This window comes from Acinonyx jubatus, chromosome A2 (assembly GCF_027475565.1).
Source record: "Acinonyx jubatus isolate Ajub_Pintada_27869175 chromosome A2, VMU_Ajub_asm_v1.0, whole genome shotgun sequence".
Lineage (NCBI taxonomy): Eukaryota > Metazoa > Chordata > Mammalia > Carnivora > Felidae > Acinonyx > Acinonyx jubatus.
This window is the reverse complement of record NC_069383.1, coordinates 18,797,282-18,817,182: the sequence shown is the minus strand read 5'-3', so window position 1 is coordinate 18,817,182 and position 19,901 is coordinate 18,797,282. Positions and strand designations below refer to the sequence as shown.

Below are 19,901 nucleotides of genomic sequence, written 5' to 3'. Positions count from 1 at the left end.
TGCCTGTTATTTTCATTAGATTTATATTTTGACACTTTTTCAGTTTTTATTCCATCTTTAATTTCTGGAAAAATTTGATCCACAATTATTTTATACTCTCTATCCGATCATTTCAATATCTTATTATATTTTATTTCTGTGTTATGTTTTATTGTATTTAATTTTAACAAATCAGAAGTATTCACTGGGGATTTCTGTTTGTTTCTTCATGGATCAGTGGGGGTTGGGGGGAGAGGGAGGAGGTTGACCTGGGACCACTCTAGCCTCCTTCAAAGACTCTTGGTTAAGGGAAGAGTTTCGCTCTCCACTTTGCAGAAAGCCCAAAGCCTTAAAGTTTCTATAGTTAAATAATATCTTAAATTTACAGACAAATAACTTAGATTACAGTTTTAAGCAATTTATCCTAAAGTCACACAACTAGTATAATAAATCGTGGGAGTAAAGTCAAAGTCTCCTGACTCCAAGCCATGCTTATACATTACACCACATTCTACCATTGAATTGACTTGATACTAATTGTTCAAATATGTGGCATTGCATACCAAAAAGAAGGGGGAAAAATGCTCTCTTTGAACTAGTTGTTTTCTTCCCTTTCTTTTTATAGAACTGATGACTTCACTCATAACCTTGTTTACTGAAAGAAGCACATAGTTTTGATGAGTATAAATCCTCTATTGTGTATTTTTTTAACTTTTTAAATTTAACTTTTTTTATTTATTTTTGAGACAGAGAGAGACAGAGCATGAATGGGGGAGGGGCAGAGAGAGAGGGAGACACAGAATCGGAAGCAGGCTCCAGGCTCTGAGCCATCAGCCCAGAGCCCAACGCGGGACGAGAACTCACGGACCGCGAGATTGTGACCTGAGCTGAAGTTGGACGCTTAACCGACTGAGCCATCCAGGCGCCCCCTCTATTGTGCATTTTTTTAAAAAAATAATTTGCACCATAAGAACAAAAATCTTTTCTTTCCTCCTTCTTTTTCTTCCCCCCTTTGGTAATTGTTCAACTCCTAACTTCAGTAGATAAGGATGGATACTGCCCAAAAGTAAACAAGAAACACAGTTCTAGTTAAAGACCAGGAAAAAGCTGATTGGTGCATCAGAATCAAGATCTCTCAGAGATATACATAGAAAATGAGTGATGAATGAGGTTAAGGAAAGGTAGAGCTTGTATGCGTGTGAAATGGGGCAGGTCGAGATTTGAAATTCCCAGAGATATATATGCTTAGCTGTTGCTGACTTTGGGGTAGGTTGTAAAGGGGTAAAGGCTCAATACACATTAACTTTGTCTACTTTTCTATCTCCCTTCAGGGTGAGGCCTAGTAGAACTGGACTGGAGTTTCTTTAGTGATTTAACAGAAGGTTACTAGATGGTCGAGCCTGGCTTGTAGCACTTATAGACTCCCATTTGGTAATCAGGTGCTGCGGCTGTTTTCCATAATGCCGGAATCCAGGATAACATTTCCAGTCCAAATTTCCTTCCTCAATAGCAGAGGTGGACTATGGAGGCAGAGTGGGGAGGCAGAGTGTACAGGATAGATGTAGCTAGGCTGGGTGGGTCAGGGGACAGTGGAGGACAGGTGTATGTAAACATACAGGTGAGGAGGGATGGAGACGGAAGTCACATACAGTGACAACCTTGCACACCCAAGAATAGCACAAGTCTCTGCCTCACAGCTGGGATTAGTACCAGATTGGCTAGGAAGATACTACACGTTTCACTGCTTAAATAGACTTCTCTGGTGTGTGTCACTTGTTTAAGATCTGATAGCTCTTTTTTTTTTGCCTACTGGTGGGTAGAGCAGGAAATGATCAAATAGGGGGTAGATACACATAGAGTGGATACGAGAGACTGGTCAGTAGGTTATGCAGTCAGAGAGAAATGATGGCCACTTGAATAACAAAAGGATTATTCGTACAGTCAAAAAAGATAGTTGAACTGTATAAGAGAACACTACATAAAATTTTGCCCCAAACTGGAAAATCTAGATGCAATAGATGATTATATAGAAAATACAAATGACCACAAGCAACTAAAGAAGAGAGAGAAAAACTTAGGTAGACCAAGTAGCACCAGGGGTGGGAGGTGGGGTTGAAGGTGTAAAAAGCAGGTAAAATGTCTACCCTCTAAAAAGTCCCCAAGCTAGGATAATTTACGGAGAGCACTCTACCAAACATTCAGAGTCCAGGTATTATCTGTGACAGTCACATTATTCCAAAGTATCAGAAAAGAAGGAATTTTCCCAACTCATCTTATAAGGATAGAATAACCCAGGACAAAAATCCTTCCCAAGAATCATTCAAAACTGTAGGCTAGTCTCTCAAAAAAAAATATGAATAAAATATATAACAATTGATTCTAATGGTGTATTTATAAAATACGCTGTGCCAAAATAGGTCTCATTTCAGAAATTCAAAGACAGCTAAATACTTGAATATCTATAAAGTGATCCATTAATGAATTTTATTAATAGAACACATGACTTAAAAAGCAAAAGATCAAGAGCCAGTAGCTACAGAAGAAGGCAGAGGCCGAAAAATCAGCCTATTTGGAGTGCAGTCAAAATGCAGCAAAGATGATTATTCTAAGCAAAGAAGAGGGACAAAGAGAAAATTTAAGCATAGGGGCTGAGTCTCTAATCTAGATATGGTTGGTGATGTCTCCTGTTGTTTATTTCCCCTTTGGGGCCATTCTACTACAGTAGGAAGATCCTTTCTGGCACAAATAATTCAAGCCATTTAGTATATATATATATATATATATATATATACACATATATATATATACACACACACATATATATATAATATAGTATAATAGTATATGTTATATATATATTAAATATATATTTATATATATATTTAATACATATATATATTGACTTAAGTGTGCCAATATCTTGACTTAAGTGTGAAGTTGGCTGGTGACGAGGAGCTCTATCAGCCTACAGACGATACCTGTGAGCCGTTAAGACCTGTGAGGAGATTTCAGTCCGTCAAAAGACATTTGGGGTAGATGCGGAGTAGGGGCTATGGCTGCAGACAGCCATGAGGAGGACCTCTGCTCCTGTCACTCACTTGGTGACCTGGGTCATTTACTTCAATTCTCTGGGGCCTATATTCTCATCTGTAAAATGGGGATAATATGACGTGTGTCACGGGGCTGTTGTGAGAATGAAAGGAGATCATGAAGAGGACGAAGCCCAGAGCCTGGCAGATGGCGAGGCCCGGGAGCCCTGCCCTGAAAGCGCTCACTATTGTGTTCTTTCAGAAAAGCCCCTTCACACGTGTGATCTCCTCTGAGCACCAGGCAGCACACCGACACTGCCCTTCCCCAGGGACCACCGCTCGTAAGTTGTGCAGCCTGAGACCTCAGATTATACTGCCCTGCTATGAATTTTGGTGGAGCAAACCAACCTTCTTGAAAGGCATATGCACAGTATCTGCTTTCCTCCTCACGTTGGTTGAGCAAGGAGTCCGCAGGACGCAAACCCAGAGCCCTTGAATATGAACTTGTACGTAAGGTATACTAAACTTCTGGCATTAGGAAGCAAGATCATTTGAGGTATGAATTTTCTTTTTCTTTCATATTTTAGAACACTTCATTACTTTTTCCAAGTACTATTCTACAGTTACAAACATTTCATTTTATCCTCACAATAACACGGGAAAGTTTGCAGGACAAAGTACATTTTTCCCGTTTAACTGGTATGGAAACTGAGGCTCGGAGAAGTGTGGTGATTCATCCAAAGCCAGACAGACAGTTGGTGTCAGAATTTGAACTACCACCAACTAGATCTTAAGACACCATTACGGGAATGCTTTTTTGTTTTTCTTTCCTTTTCTTCATCTTTCCCGGTCTCTTTCCATCCCTTCTTTGCTTCCTCTCTTCTTTTTTCTTCTTTCCCTAACTCCAATTTCCCCTCACTACATTATACAATACACACACACACACACACAAACGGTTGCCTATAGTCCATTTACCCACCTTTCTGTTTAAGAAATATACTGCCATTATCTCTTAAGCTTACTGCATCCCACCCCCTACCTGTAATCCACTATCCTGGATTTTGTAGTTATCATTCCCTTTTCTTTCTAGTTTTACCATCTTATCATTTATGCATCCCTACAAATATCCACATTGTTTTATTTTGCATGTTGATGGACTTCAAGTGAAGGGAATCATACTTCATGTTCATTTTTGTGCAATATTATGTGTCTGAGATTTATTCTTGCTGACGTGTGTAGTTGTAGCTCATTTCCACCGCTTTAGAGTATTCCATTTTATGAATATACCACATTTTACTCATCTTTTCTCCTACTGATGGGCATTTGGGTCATTTCAGTTTTGTGCTTTTCTGAACAAAGCTGCGCTAACTCCTGTCGCACATAGGCAAGAGTTTTTCCACTGGAATTACTGGTGCATGGAATGTACCTACCTACAACTTTACTAGCTAATGCTAAATTGTTTTCCACACTGATGGTACTAATTCTCATAAGCATATGAATTCTAATTAGTCCAAATTCTCATCAACTTGAAATTGTCAGAAATTTTAGCCAATTTCACATCTTTCGCTCAGATCTTGGTTTCCAAACACGCCTCTAACACAACTGTTACACTCTGTTTCTTCCTTGGGAAACAGTTGATTCCAGGGCCAGGGCACATCACACGTAAGATGAACCTGGAATATGTTGCAGTGCCAGAAAGTTAAGAACACGGTCCAAAATAAAACAGAACTAGGGACCAGCCTGAATTAGCTCTTAAGTGCCAAAGCTGGAAAAATTTGAGCAGCAAAATAAATAATCACAGTGTTCGATCTAATCCATAAATATAATAGATACCCACGAGTCCATACAGATAAAAATAATTAATTAGGGGCGCCTGGGTGGCTCAGTCAGGTAAGTGTCCGACTTCGGCTCAGGTCATGATCTCGCAGTTCGTGAGCTCGAGCCCCGCGTCAGGCTCTGTGCTGACAGCTCAGAGCCTGGAGCCTGCTTCACATACTATGTCTCCCTGTCTGTCTGCCCCTCCCCCACTCAAGCTCTGTCTCTCTCTGTCTCTCAAAAATAAACATTAAAAACTTTTTAAAAATTAATTAAATAAGTAAGTGGGGGAGATGCGACAGCTTTTCCTTTGGTAGAATTTGAACAAATAAATGTAAAAGGAAAGAGGAAAATATAAAATTATCAGGAAATACCACAATAATAATGCCTGCGGACAAACTCCATCACCAGATGGTAAAATTAGTGGCTCAAGTTTGTGGAGAAATAAAGTTTGCATCATTTCAAAATATCTGCCCCAAGATATTTATTAATCACAAAGCGGAATTCAGTAGTTTTAAGTGGAAAAACCTGGCAGAAGCCACCTTAACCAAGTGATGAAGGTTTATACCACCAATGATGAGACACATCAGTATCATGAACTCTGTGATATGATGCAGGAAGGAGAACACGGTATTTCGTGGTATTCTCACCTAATGTGCATAACCTCAGTTTAATCATGAGAAAATATCAGGTGAACTCAAACTGAGAGACATCTGACAAAATAATCTGTACTCTTCGAAAATACCAAGGTCGTGAAAGACAAGAAAAGCTGAGGAATGATTACACACTGCAAGGGACTCAGGATAGCTGTCAACTTCTTTGCACCCCCAGAGCCTCCCCCCTCCCTACATACTTAATACTTCCATCAAAACATCTCAATAATTACACTTGCACTTATATTTGTTGGGCCGTAATGAACAATTCATGAGTTGGTCTCTTTCCTTTTAGACCATACTCCTTAGGGGCAAGGAAAATGTTTCACTTATATTTATATCTCTCGCTCCCAGCACGGTTCCAGGTAGGCACTAAATGTACTGTTAACTCACTTTGTTCAAAACCTAACACAATTTCTTAAACATGAGGAGACATTCAATGAATGATTGGTTACTTTTGGGTTTGATTTGCTGGTTGAGACCAGATCCTATGCATTTCTGAAGATGTTACTGGGGTTTGTTTTTTTTCATTTTTTCTTTTCCTTTTTTGTTCTTCTTTTTTCTCCATTGTTAGAGAAGGTGGAGACTCCATAAAGCATAAGAAAATATGGGAGTTTAAGCAAAGAGGAATACATATTATATATTTATATATTATATACCTGAAAATATAAGGAGTTATACATATTTGCTGAATTTACCCTTTTCTGGAGATAAAAAATGTAACTTTTTCCACAACATTTTGTTAAAAGTTGGTCTGTTGTTAATATTTTGCCTAATATTTGATTTGGAGCTGAGAACATAGGTTTCTTTTTCCTATTGGTCTTAAAAATACTTTTCAACACAAGGGAAGTGTTAGCAAGATACAGATGCCTGGCCTTTACATACTTTCTTAAAGTGCCAAAGGTGAAGAAATGTAGGTCATGTGGCATTGCAGGTTCTCTGCTTCAGCTGTCACGGAGTAATCATGGATCACAACAATCTGAGTTTCAACACGTCATTCAGCACGTCAAGAATCATCAGCATTGGTGCCTTTGCCATTACTCACCTTATACACCATACCTAGTTTACAGAGCAACCTTTTTTTTTTTTTTTTGCTAACTTTTCCATTCTGTGCTTACCACACAGGTGATCTACCTAGTTCTCTTATCTGACATCCCCCTGAGAGATAATGTCAGAGACTAGGATACTCAACTGGCATAAAAGACCAATGCTCAGTTGTTGGTACTGGCTGATGGTCGCAAGACAGGTAACAAATTGCTTATTCTCGTTACTCTGTACTTGAAAACTCACGATAAACGAAGCCAACCAAGCAATCTTCTACATGTATGTAGTGAAGATTCAAATGGGGAACATAAAGAGCTTAGTCTCACTCATGTTGGAGTCACAGACATGTAAGTAAAGTAGCTTACAAAACAGAACTTAGAAGGAGCTACAGAAATGACAGCCCTGAAAGCCACCAGAGAACATTCTGTTAAAAAATTCTGGGACCTCAGGTAGCTTCAAAAATGTTTATTACGCAAGGAAAAGATACTTTACATAATAAGGCTTGGTTTAGAAGCGTATGATAATTTCATTTGTAAATAGATTGTCTTTTGTTTGCTGTTGTGATTTTTTAATACTATTTTAGATTTCTTTAGTGTTTTCCTCTCTGTATTTTTTAAACCCCTAGGCTTCATTTTCTTCTCAACACGCTAGCATCTGTGTCCTGGCACTTGTTTTCACTAAGTAATCACATGTCCTACCCTACGTAGTGCAGCCCCTGAAACCTTATCTGCTAGGACCAGCCTTCTCCTGCCCTAAGAGGGCCTCCCAGTTGCCTACTGTATCAGTTTTTCTCTAGAAGAAAAGAGAATATCAACAAGGTTGATTTTATTCTATACATAAGAAATAATATTGGGCCCTTAATCTACTCTGGAGACTTTCTAAAGCTAAAATTTATTGACCTCCTTCCATATGTTAACTTATTTAAATAATACAACTTTATAAGGTAGGTACCTTCAAATAAGGCAAGGATGCTAAACAGGTTGTCCAAGTTCACATGGTTAGCACAGGACAGAATCAGGCAGACTGCTTCCAGAGCCCACACTCTTACACTTCTTTTGAACCTCCAAGTCATATTTTCTTCCTGTTGGATAATTATTAGTCCCCAGTAATATACCTGCATTAGAGATTCAGCCTGGGAATTAGGAAATTTGAAATATTGTTCTATACTTTAACTGGGGAGAAAACAGCATTCTAGGGAGGGAAAATGCATGCACAAAGTCTTAGTGGCTATGGAGAGGAAGAAGGAAGGCCAATATTAGGAATAATGGGAAACCATTGCAGTGTTTAAAGCTAGAGGGGCTGGGAGATTAGTTGTGATATGACTCCAAAGATACTCTACCAATATCACCTTGGCTGCCTAAAAGAGAGCAACAGTGGATTCAGGAAAATTTGGTTAGGAGTCTACTGAGAAAATCCAGGCAGGAGGTAATGGTAGCTTGGGTTAGGGTATTGGTAGTGTGTGTGTGTGTGTGTGTGTGTGTGGTGGAAGGATGGAAAAAGGGTATTTTAAAACATGTACCCTTGATTAAAACTGATTTTGATTAGATCATATAAAGAAACTTTAGCAACACATTCTAGAAACTACACCTCCAGATAACATGTTACTGGCTTCAAAGTACCATATTGGGATGTTAAACACCTATTTCAAAATGCTTCATGGCTCTAAATAATTCTGGAAAACCTTTTTTAGAATTTCCTTCAGAAACCATTTATGAGCCAAACCAGAAAAATAGGCTCATTGCTATATACGTGCTTCATATTTTATATATATATTTTAAGTCACATTTCATATTATACATATACATACACACACACACACATATACACAGGTATACTTTATAAATCCCAAAAGCTAAGGGAACTGTGTATAATGTTGTTAAATTGCTGCAGGATTTATAAGAACTTCCTTTTATGACTCTCACCTTCCAATGTATATAGTAAGGACACTTCTATAAGAAAATAAGCAACACAGGGGGAAAAAAGCTACATCATCTGATTGTTCACCAAAAACTGAAGAATGTTCTTTTGGCAAAGAGTGAGCCAATTCAGGAAACCCATAGACAGAAGGAATTCTTGGAAAGTCAGGAGGTGTTTTTTTTGTTTGTTTGTTTTTGTTTTTGTTTTTTTTAACGGAATAGATATAAATATATATCCTAGAAGATTGACAACAAATTTCTCACAGGAAAAAAAAAAATGAAGTTCCACCCATCAGCTTTTAGGAGCAGTGGACAGCATGGTGGGAAGAGTCAAAATTTTAGAACCATGCCTAGGAGTCAAGCTCTGGTTCTCTTAACTAGCTACGCAGGTTTGAACAAATTCTCGGAGCCTTACTTTCCTCATCTATAAAATGGAGACACAAATGCCAGGAGTTTTGTAAGGTTCTATTAACGGACCCCTGTCCTTTCCCTCCCCCAATTTTCTGTCACCTAAACTCCCTTTTCCTCAGGAAACTCTGAGGCAAGCAGGGCTTAAAGGCCAACCCCTCTGGGAGCTTTCGGCTTAAATGGCTTCTGCTCTCTCAGCCCTGCAATACCAGGGCACAGAGAAAAGGATTCTTGGCCACCTTACCAGCCCTGTCAAAAAAGAACTGAGACCAGCAGGCAGTCCCTTTGGTTCAACAGACATTTCCAGAGCACCCTGTCACTGGGGGAAATAAGCAGTCCATTTAAATCCCTGAATCTTTTGAAGACACTGAAACACCCACAATGTCTGGAAGTAGCAGACTGGTTGAATTATGAGACATAATTCTTGAAGGCACATTCACATGATAGAATTATGTGCTGAAAAGAATTTTAAATGACGGGGAGATGTTCATAATAAATTAAGTAAATGTTGCTGTAAAATAGTATATACATTAAGGATTCCAGGGTTTTTTTTTTTAAATAATTGATTTATAGGGAAAACCAGAAGGAAATAAAAATTGTCAATGATAAGTTCTGAGTGGTTGGATTATGGGTATTTTAATTTTTTTTAATGTTTATTTTTGAGAGGGAGAGAGACAGAGCGCAAGCAGGGGAGGGGCAGAGAAGAGAGGGAGACACAGAATCTGAAACAGGCTCCAGGCTCTAAGCTGTCAACACAAAGCCCACATGGGGCTCAAACTCAAGTACCGTGAGATCATGACCTGAGCCAAAGTCGGATGCTTAACCGACAGGCGCCCCAGATTACGGGTATTTTAATTTTTTTCTTTTCTAAACCTTATACAATAAATGTAATAGTTTTCAATATAGTGTTTCAATATGTAAATATGATACAGCATTTAGGAAACAACTCCACTGGGCAGAAATTGTGACTACCTTGTTCATCACCATAGAAAAATAAGCATTTTTTTTTTAATTTTTTAACGTTTGTTTATTTTTCAGACAGAGACAGAACATGAGTGGGGGGAGGGTCAGAGAGAGAGGGAGACACAGAATCTGAAACAGGCTCCAGGCTCTGAGCTGTCAGCACAGAGCCCGACGCGGGGCTCGAACTCACGGACCGCGAGATCGTGACCTGAGCGGAAGTCGGACGCTTAACTGACTGAGCCACCCAGGTGCCCCGAAAAATAAGCATTTTAAAGAAATGTGCCCTTTTCCTCAATAGAGAGGTAAAAAATTTGGATGGGGCAAATTTTTTGGATGAAGCCCCTCCCTTCCTTGTCCTTGAGTTTTGGGTGTCCCTACACAGCCCAGAACTGAGAGTGGAAAATTAAAAAAAAAAAAAAAAAAAAAATCATCCTGGCTCTTTTCCTGCCCATAGATGCTCAGTGTTGAGACTTAGAATGGGAAAATTTCACATAGTTCAGACCTCCCAATACAGGGACTCCTGGCCTTGTCCATAGGTCTGCACCCTCTCCACTTTCACTTCCTGACAGTCGCTTCTTCGGGTGGCCGTGAGATACTGGGAGACTCCCGTCCTATATCCTCTGCAGGAGGTCAGGTCTCTGCTTGGGAGCAGGAAAGGGAAGGAAGGCACAAGGCCCAAATTTTCTTGAATTCTTAAAATGCGAGTACTGCTAAGTAGTTAGAACACTTGACATTTATCATTAGCGTAATTGTTAAGAATAACTACCACTTACTGAATGCTTTCCAGGTGCCAGGTACACACTGTGTTCTTTCATTGAATTTTCACATTAGCCACATGGGTTTTATTCCTATTTCACAGATAAAGACACAGGCTGAGGTCAAGCAGCATGCCTAAGTTCCCAGTTCTATAAAATGGCTGACGTAAGGTGCTTCACAGATTGTGAAACTGTTTCAAAACGGCCTCTGTTATTTTTCACTCTACTCTGCGAGAAGCGGATTCTACGTTTTCACTTGTGAATGAAGGGGCAGATGGCTTTAATGTCCTCTCTGTGGGTCTACGTGCCTGATCCATGAGAGCATTCCCAGCGTTTGGTTTCAGTTAGAGGAGTCCTATACTTAGCAGGGCGATGGTGGGAGCCAAACCTGACCCGACTATACTAGATTGTGCTTGACAGATTTTAATCTGACTCTGAAGAAGGTAGGGTGTGGTGGGAGACTAGATACTAGCAGGAAACAACCAGATCAGGCTGTGACCTGACACTGTGAAGACAAGGAGACAGTCCTGTACATTGGATATAGGGTCAATTAATTCTGGACTTTGCTGGTGAGAAGCGGGGGGAGGAGGGAGCCAATGGCTCTGCAGGGAAGAAAAAGGCAGAATAGCCTAAGTCAATGGATGATGTTTTGATGCTCGGTGGACCAGCTGGACCCTACCTCAAAGGCTATATAAACAGCGGTGAAATTCTTTTGGCCAGGTATGTGTGCTATCATAAAAGTATTTTATTCAGGTTCTGAATAAGACAATCTGCTACTAACCCTTAAAGTACCACGTGTTAACATCGACTTTTCAATATACACACGTAACAGAGAGAAAAACAAAGAGACAACACGGCTATGATAATTTACGGCATTTTCTTTTTTTTTTTTTACTTTTTAAAATGTTTTATTTATTTTTGAGAGAGAGAGAGAGAGAACGCATGTGCACGAGTAGGGGAGGGGGCAGAGAGAGGGGGAGACACAGAATCTGAAGCAGGCTCTTCAGAATCTGAATCGGGCTGTCAGCACAGAGCCCGATGCGGGGCTTGAACCCACGAACTCTGAGATCATGACCTGAGTCAAAGTCGGATGCTTAAGCGACTCAGCCACCCAGGCGCCCCAATTTACTGCATTTTCATTTGTTTGGATGAAAGTGGGACTACACCAAAGTTGCTGGAAAGAAAGCAGTGAACTGTGACACTATTTCCATAGCTAAACTGCTTGCCTGTATCAGAAATAAATTTCTCCTGATTGGCCTTAATGGAAGTTAATTTTAACATCAGTAACCTTGATTTAAAAAAAAAAAAAAAAACTATTGGGGCCCCCGGGTGGCTCAGTCGGTCAAGTGTCCGACTTCAGCTCAGGTCATGATCTTGCAGTCTGTGAATTTGAGCCCCGCGTTGCACTCTGTGCTGACAGCTCAGAGCCTGGAACCTGCTTCAGATTCTGTGCGTCCCTCTCTCTCTGCCCCTCCCCCACTCACGCTTCTGTCTCTCTCTCTCTTTATCTCAAAAGTAAATAAACATTAAAATAATAATTAAAAAAAACTATTGTTTATTTTTGGGGAAAGCAGCGGAAGAGGAAACATTTTCTCAGAATTATGAATCGGCAACCTTGGGTCCTTGTCACGGCTCTGTCCCCAACTGCTGTAATAATTGTGAACGTTAAACCTTTTAAAGTTCCGATTTCTCACCTGTAGAAAGAGATTCTAAAATGCAAGTGATGTTTGGGATTGTTCATGTCCTAGGTGCCCAGCTAGCCCTCCATGGGTATCCACAACAGTGAAACCAAATCCAATGAGCAGGGGCCCTTAAGTCCTAAGTAAGGATCTCTAAATGTCAAATGCTGTAAGAGTCTGACACGTGAATGGTCGTCTTTAGACTCCAGAGTAGGGATGGGGGGCACAGAGTAGGGAGCTTCGATGCTACCCTGTAGTAGAAAAGCTTTTTCCTCACTTTGCCCCCATCTGGCATGGAGAAGAGGAAAAACAAGTGAGTACGAGTATAGGATTTAGAAGCTGCATTCCTGGACGCTGCCTCCTCCAGTTGCTCTGACCTGACTCTGGTCAATCTCGTGCAAGGTGAATTCTAACTATCGCTAGGTGGGACCTATCACCTGCTGGGATCCGTCAGGCCTTGGAGGTGTGCTCTCCCAGAAGTAAAGCTCTTGTCTTTGAGATTCCAGGAGGAACTGTTACATTCAAAGACAGGGAAATGCTATGCCGAGCTAACTACAAACACTTGGGTGGGAAGGAGTTCAGTACATAGTGTGTCACAGAGTTTAAAATGTGGAAGGATGATCTTTTCAAAATGATGTTTAATTTACGCTTATGTTTATGCCTGGTGGTCACAAACCTACTGAACTTGTCACGAGGATGAAATAGGAAAAAGCCAAAAGAGGACACTAAACAGTAGGTAGGGCAGCTTCTAGAAATCAAGAAGGACAATTTCCCAGGTGGTCAGGCAAACCTATCATTCCTTATCTTTCTCGTCCACCCAAAAGTTCTGACACTTGCTTCAAAGCTGTGTGGTAGTTCAAAGCTACTCAGATGCTTACAGGGCCTCGTGCCGAGCTTTGGGTATTTTCATGGGTTTCTCCTGTTCAGTCACTGTGGCCTCCCAATCTATAATTCTCCTCCTCTTTCCATTCCATCCTTCCTTCAACTGTTCTAGAAGCTTTTTTCATGCATCCCTCTTATCACTTTTCTTCCCCAACCAAAATAGTGTCGGGGAATTGCCCAAAGGGAGTCCCTATGAACGTACTAAGAGGAAGGGGCATGAGTTACTGCTCATAAATCGGGCACTTTTAAGGCTTTTGCTTTAATCACGATTTAAGTCTGACAACCACTGAGGAAAGCAGGAGCTTTTCGCCTGCGAGGACTCCCACCTTCACCCCCAGGATGAAAATTTCCCATGAGTAAAAGAAGGTATCACCTCATCACTTCCAGGATTCCACGGACACTTCTCTACGTTGGCAGACAGTTCATTTGTGACCCGAATCGCTTTCCAGCAGCACCTCAAGGGTTTAAACGCTACCCAAGCCCAAAGGTTTTCTATCGCCGCGGCGATGCTCCCGGCTTTGTTTTTTTCTACTTCCCCAGGCCCAGGCCCGCCCCTCGGCGTCGAAGTCAGGTCTTTACTGGTCTGAGAGTATGCTCGTCTCCGCAGAGAGCCAATCAAAGCCTCGCCTTCTACCCCATGGCTTTGGGAAGCGGAAAAGACCCGGACCTGATCCCGGGAGTGGGGCGAGGCCTCAAATGAGTGACAGCTCGACCCTCCAATAGGCAGAGCTCTAGGACCTGCCCCTTCTGGCTCCAGAGCTAGAAAAGAGCGTCGATGCCGGCGGCAGTGATGAGTTGTAGGAGGAGCTGGCTGCTTGGCGGTTCTGAGGAGAGGTGGCTGCTGCTGCTGGTGGCCTCTTTGCAGGTGAGTGGTTTTGTTTTCGAATTTTGCTGTTGCGAACCTTAACGTTTTTCAGTGATGTGGTGTTTTAATTTGAGCGCAGGAAGGCCATTTCTTACTCCCCGGATTCCGTCTTTGGAGAGAATCTGGAGCTCGCTCGTCCGCCCCTTGAGCTCCCACCCTCACTTACTCCCCAAGGTCCCTCTCAGCTGTTCCTTTCGCAGAATGTGCCCCTCTGGGAGTCAGATCTGGCAGCTGAAAGGAGGACTCCGCGTTGGTAGTGGTGTCTTGACGGCAAGAATAAATAGGAGTTGGAGGGACTGATGAACTCCTCGCTCCTGGACGTTTGAGGCACAGTGCGGCAGAGCCCCTTCACTAGTAGGGGTCCTGGAAGCAAGCTCGGGTGTTTTCAGAGCCATGCCACTAGGACGATGGCAGACCTGGCCCTAAACGTCTAAGTAGAGAGAAAAAAACTGAATGGCAGGGAAGGAGAAAGAGGTGAATATCTGCGATGGTTTCGTGTAGCTCTCAAATCGAGCTAAATCACAGGTTCTTAGAATCACTAAAAATTAAAAAAAAAAAAAAAAAAGTAAGTTTATTTCTCCTCCTTCCAAAGGGATGGGGGCTGCATTACTCGAGAAGGGCAACAGAAATGCATGATGGAAGTAAAGTTCACAGTTACTCTGAAAAAGTAAAGTTAAAGGATAATTGGTTGTTTGCTAACTTATTATAACCCTCTTCCCCTTACTGCCTCCCTTCCAAATTATGGAGGATTTACAGCCCGTGAGTGGTACCAGAATGTTGACCGAATGTAGACTTTTCGAGAAAAGAATCAAATGCTGTGTTTCACCAGTAGCTGCTACAGTTTTCTGTGATGAGAGCAGAACACATGTCAGTTTGTACTTTGTTCTTAAACCTCTCTCCCCTGAGGACAGGGACTAGGTTTTATCCATCTTTGTATTCCTGTACCATCTCGACACACCACAGATGCCCCTCGAATGTGGTGGACTTTCTTTTATTTTAAGTTTTTATTTTTAATCCTAGTTAGTTAACAGAGTGTTATATTAGCTTCAGGTGTACAACGCAGTGATTCAACACTTCCATACATCACCCTGTGCTCATCACAAGTGCACTCCCTAATCCCCATGTTGGTGGACTTTAGAGAAGTGTAATTCAAACATATGGTGTAATGGAAGGAGCTCTGAGCTGGAAGTCAGGACACCTAGGTTTTAGTCATGAAGCTGTTGCTATTTGTGTAATCTTAAACAAATCATTTCAACCCTCTGACTTAGTTTTTTGCATCTTTAAAAAGCGGATGGTGCAGTGGATTATTTCCGAGGGCCATGCCTGTGTTAAAAGCCGGTTTTAAACTAAAGGTGATTAGACATTTTCCACCATGAGTACATAAGCAAAAAATCTCATAGCAGTAAATTCTGGGCCACTCTGTTGGCAAATAAAAGTTCCCATCTACAAAGGGTGGTACTTACTCTTTTGTGCTCCCGTTTAAACCAAACCACATGGATCATTGTAGAAAATTTGGTTAGTGTACAGAATGACCATTGTACAGGGCGTAATGTGGCAGAAAATGTCATCCTTTATTCCGTCGCTCAGAGGTAACCACTGTTAGTGTTTGGGCAGATCTTCCAGTCTCTCTTCCTCTTTTGCCTTCTACGGTTGGTTGAAATTAAGTGGCACATTTCATTTCAAGTAATGACTGGTACATCTAAATTCAGCTGTGCCTTCATTTCTGTGGGCCTGGTGCTCAGAGAACAGAGGATACACAAATATTTGAACCAACAGGTCTCTTGAACATCCTTGGAATGAAGTCTGGTTGTGAGAGGATGTTTACGTGGAAAAATAAGACTACAAGTATTACTTAATGGTAATACTCTTGCACTGAAATTTGGCCACAAATATTGAAAAAAATGTACTTTATAAAACATAAACTTGACCAAGGCATTTGGATTGTAGAATACTGCTTAATATTTTGTATGTTTCTAGAGCTGTATCTTAACATCAACTCCCCACACCCCCAATACACACAACATTTGATTGTATTTCTCCTTTCACTACCTAATTTAACCTTTTCTCTTTACCCCTGCCCTCACTTTACTTTTTTTAATTATTTTTTAAAGTTATCATTTTTTAATGTTTATTTTTTTTGAGAGAGAGAGAGCATGAGGTGGGCGGGCGGGGGGGGGGGGGAGTATTGAGAGAGGGAGACACAGAATCTGAAGCAGGCTGTAGGCTCTGAGCTGTCAGCACAGAGCTCAAAGCGGGGCTCGAACTCACAGACTGCGAGATGGTGACCTGAGCCAAAGTCAGGCGTTTAACCGACTGAACCACTCAGGTGCCCCTCATTTCACTTTATTCCCAGCATTTACTTCTGTGCATACCTCAGCAAGGAGGATCACTTTCAGGAGCCTGAGGTCTGTGCCAGGCTTGGTTCGTCAAAGTCTGCTGCATTCAACCCAGAATACTTTTCACTTTGGCAGGAGTGCTTCACTGTAATTTCATTTAGTCTCACCCATAGCCCTTGAGAACAGCAGTTATCCTTATCTTTATGGATAAGGAGCCTGAGGTCCAGAAAATTTGAATAACTTGGTCAATATCACGCTGTCAGTAAGTAGCAGAGCTGGGACTAATGTCCAGGTTTCTTGACTTCAAACTTCTGGGATTTGGTGGAAATCGCTTGTGTTGACAAAAGCTACTATCCTGGGGGAATAAGTAACCAAAGTTAGGAAGGAGGTGTCATGAGTGGGTGTTTTGCTCATCAGTGCAGGCCGGAACAAGCAACGTGCCTCAGGCAAACACTCATCTCATTACAGATGTAGATGTCTTCCCTGTGAATAGGGGTCTCCCTGCTGTGGTTTGCTCTGCATGTACCAAGTGATCAGTGGGGGCTGCTGGTAGATGTAAAGCTGGAGAATGACAGGGTCGTAATGCCTGCAAAACACCTGGAGGTGATAGCATTTGCTCCTGGTAGAGAGGCGCCCTTAGATTACAAATACAAATAGAAAAGTTACTGTAAAGCTTTAGGGAAAGTAATAGATAGTGGAAAACAAGGTACTTTCAGGTACATGTTTGAACTTTTAATATTGAGCTTGATTTGGGGGAAAGAACGCTTTGTTAAGACTCTAAGAACTGAGCTCTGGATTTCATTTCCCGTAAGAACAGTTCCTTTTTAATTTATTAGAAACATGGCTAACCCCTCTTTTTTTTCTGTCCTCAAATACAGCCAGCCTACGTTCTGTAGAGTTGGATTCCTACGGAGTTAGGTTAAGAGTTGTTCAAAGCTGTGCAATGAGGTTTTGGACTAGGAAAAACATCAGAGTGGTTGAGGGTAGCATTTGAAGAGCTAATAATTAAGGGTAATCTTTTGATCAAAGCAACCCTGACTCTGTATCCCTTTTTTTAAGTTTATTTATTTATTTTGAGAGAAAGAGCAAGAGAGAAGGAGTCAGGGAGGGGTAGAGAGAGAGGAAAGGAGAGAATCCCAAGCAGGTTCCGTACTGTCAGTACAGAGCCCTACGCAGGGCTCAAACTCACGAACTGTGAGATCATGACCTGAGCCAAAATCAGACACTTAACTGAATGAGCCACCCAGGTGCCCTTCTGTATCCATTATTTTTATGTTACCTCAACATGATATCACTGATCACATTTCTTCCTCAGTTTTTGGAAGCAGAAAACAAACTAAGTTTTTAGACTGGTCTTTAGCCTGTAATTTTCCCCACCCATTCATGAGTTGTTATGCTAGAGTATTAGACATCATTACTTTTCAAACACCTGAGGAAGGGAGGCAGCAACGTCTCAGGAGCATTAGTTTGGAAGACGGAATGAGCGTCAGTTATTGGGGTTGGCGGGGGAGGTGAGTGGAATTATATGCTTTAATGAAAGGCAGGAGTAGGAGGCAGCAGCAAGATTGTTGTGCTACATTTGTTGAAACTACCTAGAGGTCCTGGAAATATTGTAGTAGTAACCTCAGTAAATGCAGGGCCATGTGTTTGCACCAGTCCCCTACCTGCCTGCTCTCTCCAGGCTTGCCTTGCTAAAAGGATGCTGAGTCTAAAAAAATAAATAAATAGGGGCTCAGCCGGTTAAGCATCTGACTTCAGCTCAGGTCATGATCTCACAGTTTGTGTGTTCAAGCCCCGCAGCAGGCTCTGTGCTGGCAGCTCAGAGCCTGGAGCCTGCTTCAGATCCTGTGTCTCCCCCTCTCTCTGTCTCTCTGTCTCTCTCTGTTTCTCCCTTAAAAAAAATAAACATTTGAAAATAAATAACATAATTTCAATTTTATGGTGGCATTTATGGAAAGAATATTTTTTTGGCTCTACAAGCGATTTAGGTGGAATTTCTATGCCTACACGTAGTGAAAAGTCTTTGAAAAGATGTCACCTGCATAGCGTGTTTCCTTTGAATCACCTGTCGATTTACTGCCGGGCCAATTGCTAAGCTTGTATTCCCGAGCAAGTGTATATTCACCTGAAGTGTGAGACACTGTGGCAATTTATGAAGACGATAGTCTAAGAAAAGTAAAGCATGTCAAAATGACCTATTTTTGAAGTTGCTTACTACCATGAATATGTCTTCTCTCTAACTTTACCTTGGACCCGTTATGAATTACGTGAATTAAGCAAAAGTAAGCTCCTCAGACTGATTTAAATGAGTTCAGTATTGTCTTCTGTGAGCAATAAAAATAATTATGAATGGGATTTCATTCCTCAAGGTACTTGCAGTTCTGGCCAAGAATAAAATCAGGTGATTTAATAATTCTGAGATTATCCCACGACAGGATGCTTAAAGGTTCAAAATGCTGATATGATTAGTAGATCTGAATATGATATCCAGCTAGGCCAGGGATTGGCAAACTAAGGCCTTCTGGTCTACTCCCTGTTTCTGTACAGCCCACAAGCTCTGAATAGTTTTTACCTCATTTACTCGTTGAAATAAGTCAAACGATGACACTATTTCACATGGATGAAAATTATATAAAATTCTAATTTCAGTGTGCACACATAAAATTTTATTGGACTAAAGCTTCATTTATTCATTTATGAACTGTCTATGGCTGCTATCAGCTACAATGGCAGAACTGAGTAACTGCCACAGAAGCCAGATAGCCCACGGAGCCTAAAATGTTTACTATTTGGCCTTTTACAAAAAAAGTTGCCAACACCTCAGCTAAGCTGTACTGTCTTTCACGTTCATCTCCTTCATCGCATCTCAACAGCCATTATCCTGGTCCAGGTCTCCATTATCTACATTACCAGAATCATTGCAAAAGCCTCTCAAGTTTTCCTATCAGTGGTTTTTCCCATCTCATTCTGTGTTTGTAAGTGCTGCCTGATCCTCCTAAAATACACATACTTATTTTAGTGATGTCCCAATACTTATGGAAGAACCTATCTTCTTTGCACAAGACCTTTCTGGGGCCACTATTCAGTCTTATCTTTCTAGACTAATCTCCTCCTACTTCCTTGTTAGACTCTATACTTAGGATAGAGATCATAAAATCTTCCAAATGGGACACTCAAGTGTGAAAGGGGCCCTATAATGATTACGTGCTAAAGCAAGACTGTTCTAGGCAAAGCAGGGAATGTGGTCACACTATCTATACTCCATCCGGTTTGAATGGCTCACCATTCTCCATATGCACCCGTTCCCTTGCTTCTACTCGTTATTCCCTTAGGCTCGAGTTCCTTTTCCTTGTTTTATAAGTCTGAGTGTTGAACATCTTTCCAAATCCAGGGTCAATAGTGCCATGTCCATGAGCCTCACTCAGAAATAATCTTTCCTTTTTTTATCTCCCTTATGAATGGCTTTTTCATGGTGTGGATGATTTTCTGCCTTAGTGATACACACACACACACATCCTTTTTCCCCATCAGTTCCTTGAAGACATAATCTATGTTAGATCCTATACTCCTCATAGTC

At 41.2% G+C, this 19,901-nt stretch overlaps 2 protein-coding genes across 4 annotated transcripts in view; one reads left to right on the top strand and one right to left on the bottom strand.

The window, feature by feature from the left end:
- Positions 1-19,901, bottom strand: part of LOC106975709 (uncharacterized) — a 53,542-nt gene that overhangs the window by 29,942 nt on the left and 3,699 nt on the right. Inside the window, exon 3 of the mRNA XM_053217787.1 lies at positions 13,497-14,025. Coding sequence (XP_053073762.1) covers positions 13,497-14,025 — 529 coding nt within the window. The remainder of the gene's footprint in view (positions 1-13,496; positions 14,026-19,901) is intronic.
- The window catches only part of BPGM (bisphosphoglycerate mutase), a 30,544-nt gene continuing 21,656 nt past the window's right edge, over positions 11,014-19,901 (top strand). Inside the window, exons 1-2 of one of the 3 annotated variants that reach the window (XM_027075509.2) lie at positions 11,015-11,282; positions 13,664-13,988. The gene's annotated coding sequence lies outside the window, so the exon portion shown is untranslated. Of the gene's footprint in view, positions 11,283-13,663; positions 13,989-19,901 lie in introns of all 3 variants that reach the window. The other 2 variants (XM_027075510.2, XM_015073051.3) reach the window with 2 other exon arrangements.